The sequence below is a fragment of the Suricata suricatta genome, chromosome 2 (assembly GCF_006229205.1).
Source record: "Suricata suricatta isolate VVHF042 chromosome 2, meerkat_22Aug2017_6uvM2_HiC, whole genome shotgun sequence".
Classification (NCBI taxonomy): domain Eukaryota; kingdom Metazoa; phylum Chordata; class Mammalia; order Carnivora; family Herpestidae; genus Suricata; species Suricata suricatta.
Genome location: NC_043701.1, coordinates 186,217,315 through 186,222,554, shown reverse-complemented (window position 1 = coordinate 186,222,554; position 5,240 = coordinate 186,217,315). Strand labels below are relative to the sequence as shown.

General features: G+C 65.8%; 1 protein-coding gene across 1 annotated transcript in view; it reads right to left on the bottom strand.

Moving 5' to 3' along the window:
- Window positions 1-3,145: 3,145 nt before the first annotated feature.
- Window positions 3,146-5,240, bottom strand: part of ADGRA1 (adhesion G protein-coupled receptor A1) — a 28,989-nt gene continuing 26,894 nt past the window's right edge. Inside the window, 1 exon segment of the mRNA XM_029920712.1 lies at window positions 3,146-5,239. Within this exon segment, the coding sequence (XP_029776572.1) occupies window positions 4,539-5,239 (701 nt within the window). The 3' untranslated portion in view covers window positions 3,146-4,538.

Below are 5,240 nucleotides of genomic sequence, written 5' to 3'. Positions count from 1 at the left end.
CCTGAGTGTGTGCAGGCGCCCGGGGCAAATTCCCAAGGTCACCAAGTTACTCCAGGCGCAGAAACTAATTTTTTTAAGGCTTTAAAATTTTCAAATTATTTATTTTGAGAGACAGAGACGGCACTAGTGGGGGAGAAACAGAGGGGAAAGGGAATCCCAAGCAGGTTCCCAGCTGTCAGCCCAGAGCCTGATGTGGGGCTCCATCCCGTGGACTGAGACCATGACCCGAGCTGAAGTCAGACGCTCAACCAGCTGAGACACCAGGTGCCCCGAAACTCATTTTTACCGGTCTTATTAGAGTAGTTTTCCATCCGGTCACATCTGGACGACGTGGAAGTTGGCAACAGGAAGACCGAGCCGCTTAGTTTCTGCAGTTGCTCCTGCAGCCCTGGCGTTCTGTGCGCCGGGAGCCTCATCTCACTGGAGTGAGGACACGCCGGGTTCGTGGGGTCTTGTTCTGTGCCCTGCGCCCGTCCTGCTCAAGGCCAAGTGGAGAAGCCCGTGCTGGAGGGGCAGGTGGGGTGTGGGGGAGCCACCCCGGGACCTGGGGAGAGAGGGCTGCTCCGTGTCCCCGGCCCCCGCCCAGTGGGCGTGCTCTCGGGGCTGAGCGGCGGGCTCACCACCTCTCCACGCAGACCCCCCAGGACGTGCCTGCCTGGGGACAGAGACGACGGTCCTCCCGCTGCTCCAGACCCCTGGTGCGGGGTTTGGACCTGCCCACCGCGGCCCAGCATCCTCCCCTGGCCGACCCCCATGTCAGAGCCTGGACTACCCCCGGACCGGCGCATGAGTGCTCGTTGTCCCCGTTCGCCACAGCACACCCCAACGGTGTGTCCCCATGACGCAGGTCACAGACACCTGCCCACAAGGACACAGGCGCCTACCACTCAGCCCACTGTGACCCCGACACCGGGATATCGCCTTCCACGGTCTTTGTGTGGCCGTAGCTCGGCCCGAGGACCTGCCCCACACAAGACATGAATACCACCCAGCTCACCGCACCAAGACCCCCGGCCCACTGGGGGCACCCCCACCACACAGCGGCCGTGGATACCTGCTCCATCCCACCCAGCGGGAGACCTCGCTGGACGCAGGGCGCCGTCCCCTCTAGAGGTGGGCTGCGAGTCCTCTCCCAGGCTGTCCCACGGCACGGCCCTCCTTCAAGACCGCGAGCACTCTGCACCCGGGACACGGGTCCACGCTCCCCCACGTCACGCCTCACCGCACAGCCGACTCTCCGGTGGAAAGTCAGAGGGCCTCTGTAGTGCTCGGGGTGGGGGGGGGGTGGTGCCCCAGGCCAGCCCCTGGGGCAGGGCTGGGGACAGGATCCTGACTGTGCCGAGGAGCCCCTGCAGGGAACTGGGCCCCGCGGGATGGGAGGTGGGGCCTCCATGGGACCAGCTTCTGGGATGGAGCCTCAGTGTGTGCGTGTGCACGTGTGCCTGTGACGCCGTGCCCCATGTCCTCGGGGACTGTCGCCCTGTCCCCCGCCCCACCTTGGGGGCACGCCCGCCCCTGCACATCAGAGCCGCACGTCCCTCTTCCCCGACCTGTGGGCAGCAGAACCTTCTTCGATCTTGGATCCAACAGGCAAAATTACCACCCAAAGTGCCCGTTGGATGATAAGCTGTGTGACGAATTCTGCTCCCACGGCCTCTGGGGTTGTAGGCACAGCCTGGTGAGGAGGTGGGGAGGGGCCCCTGTGGCAGGCGGGACCAGCCGTCCTCAGAGCAGTGGCCCCTGTGTCCCCTCCCCACCCTGGAAACCCTGCGGGTCACAGGGTGAGTGGCAGGACGGCAGATGTGGCGCAGGCAGCACGTGGGGTGGACACGGCCCAGCTGCACCGCCATCTCCGTGTGGCAGCTGTGTGCCTGCCTGGGGCCCTGAGTGCTGGGGGCAGGCGGCCGCCCCAGCCTAGCGCAGAGCTTGGCCCCTCTAGGGAGGCCCCCACCCAAGAGGCTGCTCTGGGTGCCGGAGCAGATCTTTGTCCCAAGGTGGGCTCCTGAGGGCTCAGGACGACGACTGACCATCCTGCAGAGTCCCAGCCAGGCAGGCGGGGGGGGGGGGGACAGCGATGGGGGGGCGGGGCTACTGAGCCCTGATCCAGCCCCACCCCACAGACCCGGCAGGGGCTCCCCAGGGGCCCTCGCTCAGAGGTGGCTCAGCAAGCCTCTCGGAGGGCTGGTGGGTGCCCTTCATCTGTCATGTGCCTGTGTTCTCCAGGACTGCCGGCCGTGCCCGGAGGAGGGCTGAGCCTCAGACCGGAGCGGCCCAGGGCCCCCAGGGGCAGACCCTGCCCGAGAGCAGTGGCAGAAGCTATAGCCCAGCCCTGCACTGGCTGCCAGGCCCCTGGGCTCGAACCGCTGGCTGGATGAGGTCCAGATGTGTTGGGCTTCCAGAGGCTTCGGCTGATGGGGGAGCCTGGCGTCTCTCTTCCCCAGGGGAGTGAGAGGGGCCCACGTGGCACCACTGTGTGCCTCACGTGCTCTCTGTGAAGGGCAGGCACGCACTGCACCCACTCACATCACGAGCGCACATGTGCACGCTCAGACGGCACACGCACCCAAATCTCACAGCACCCGCACATGTGTATGTGTGCATGCACACACAGCACACACACGCACACAGTGCACAGATGCACACGTGCAGACAATGCACACTCAAGTCTCACAGGACCTGCACACATGTACATGTGCACGCACACACACAGAGGAAGGAGGTGACACGTCATGAGACCAGAGACGTTGGATCTGGTTCTGACCTCCCGACACATCCTTCTGGAAGTGCGTTCCGTGCGGAGTCCCTGCACTGCGGTGAGCTGTGGATTTATGCTCTGAACACGTTACACGCAGATATGTCACAACGCTGTCCCAGGTGGACTCAGGAGGCTGAATCAGTACTGAAACACACGAGGTTTAATGTTGAATGTTGAATTTCTTTGGTTTGAATGGTGAGCTGCCGGGGCTGCTGGGGGTGGGCAGGACCGCAGTGGGCGCCTCCCAGAGCCGGCGCGTCCAGGGCAGAGCAGCTCCCTGGGCTCCCCAGCCGGGTCCCAGCGCAGAAGCGGGAGCCGCACACCAAGGCGGCCCGCCCCTTGGGGGATGAGAGACGCACGCGGATGCCATTAACCAGCCTCACGAAGGCAAACGGTGCAAAATACTGTATTTTGTGTGACGGTTCTGCATCTACAGCGTGTACACAGCACAGCGTCAGGTCTCCGGCTCCTATCAGCTACGGAAGCGGGCGGACAGGCTGGACAGAGACAGAAACTGCCCGGTGGTCATCTGGTTGCCCATCTGGCTGACCTGTGGGGACAGGCGGGGTTTGTGGCCGGCCCGGGACATCGTCCGGTTTACGGGAATCCTGGGAAGCAGGCTCCTTGTGCTCAGATGCTGAGCGTGGTTGGCCCTCAGGACCCCCAACTCACCCCCTCGCCTCCCGGCGTGTGATAGGAAGGGTCTGCTCCTGGTGAAGCCCCTCTGCCCAGACAGCGGAGCACACGGAGGAGCAGGGGGATGCAGCGGCACAGCGCAATGGGACCTGGTGCTCTGACGTCTGGGCAACGCGACCTGGGTGCACGGTGAGTTGTGTGCATGTATGTATGCATGCACAAACGTGTGTGTGTGTGTCATGTGCACACATGTGTGGTGTGTGTGTGTGCGTGTGTGCCGCAGTCTCCCACATGTGCTCCTCAGGGTGTCCCCCTGCCCGGGGGACAGGCCCCCAGCTCCACACAAGGCTCGCCATGGTGAGTCCGGGCTCGTGCCCAGATGCGCATGGAAATGCCAGCCCCTCTTTTCGGGGCAGGGAACTTTACAGCCCCAAATGCCCTTGTTGGGGTGGGGTATGGTCCCGACAGTGGCTGGCCTTGATGCTCGAGTCTGCTGAAGGACACTGGGCATTTCCGAAGGCACAGGGCCCCTCAAAGTCCCCAGCTGGCTTCTGAGGAGCAGTGTCAGGCCACTGCCCCTTCCCACATGTGCCTGGACTGTGGCGACAAGCCCTGGCATCCGTGCGGCTCTCAGGCACGTGGGGGCTGCCGGTAGGACAGGTGCTGAACGGAGGCGCTGATGTGGCCTTCTGACTCAGTCGGGAGCTGGCAGAGAGGCTGGTGGCGACGGCCCAGGTCCAGAGCACCCTCCATGGGCAGGAGCAGCCCGCCTGCACCTTGGAACGAAATTCAATGAAACACACACCAGACACTAGGAGAGGTGGGTGGCACCTCTGGCTGTGGCCAGGCTGGTGGGGCAGGTGGGGCGCCCGCCAGGCGCCGAGGGGGACCCCCTGGCAGAACTCCTGCTCGGTTCCTGGGGGCCCGGGGACCGGGCGAGAGGGGTCGGAAAGCCGGTGACTGAGACACAGAAGGCCCTGCTGACCTCGGGGTCAGTGGGTGCAGATGTGGCCCATAACATCTTCCCGCCTGGGTCCTTCACAGAGAAGGGGCAGTGGGGGGGCGACGTCCGCCGGCCTCACGTGGCCGGGCCCCGCTCTGCACGCAGCTTGTCCGCCAGGGCCGTGGACGGGGGGGCTCGGCCCCGCTACACCGTGGTCTCGTTCTTCCACGGCCCCGTCCGGATGTTGCCCGTGCCGTCCGCGCTGAAGGACAGGACTTCACACATGTCTCCCTGGAGCAGCCCGTTCTGGCCGGGCCCGCCGAAGGGCAGGGACTGCGTCCTCCGGAGCATCTCAAAGTGGGCCGGGCCGCGGGCCGCCTCCCGGGCTGGCCTCAGGGGGCAGCCGTAGAGCGCCGTGTCGCTGCCCTCAGGCTGGCTGACCAGGGGGAAGGGGTCGCCCTGGGAGCAGCAGGCCAGCGTGTGCGGCCCCACCGGGCCCTGCAGCGAGCTGGAGGGGCTGTCCGTGCGCGAGCTGCGGGGGCTGCCGTCCAGGCTGGACGGGAAGTGGTAGGCGTACTCCTGCCCGGCGGCCGCGGGGTGCGGGTCGAAGTAGGGAGGCTCGGGGCTGCCCTGGAGGCAGCTGTGCAGGGGCAGGCCGTGCCCGAAGGGGTCCTCCTCGTGCACGTGGACGTGGGCCGCGTCCTCCATCAGCTGCTCACAGTGCGTCTTGGCGCAGCACGGCGTGGCCGGCGACAGGCAGCTGACGTGGCTCTGGGCCGCCTGCAGGTTGGTCATCTTGCAGTGGCCGGCGGGCGGGTGGCCAAAGCCCCGCGGTTTGCCCGGACACGGCGGGTCCTGCAGGCGGGCCACGGGCCCCAGCGCGTCCCCGTTGGCGCCGAGCTCGGC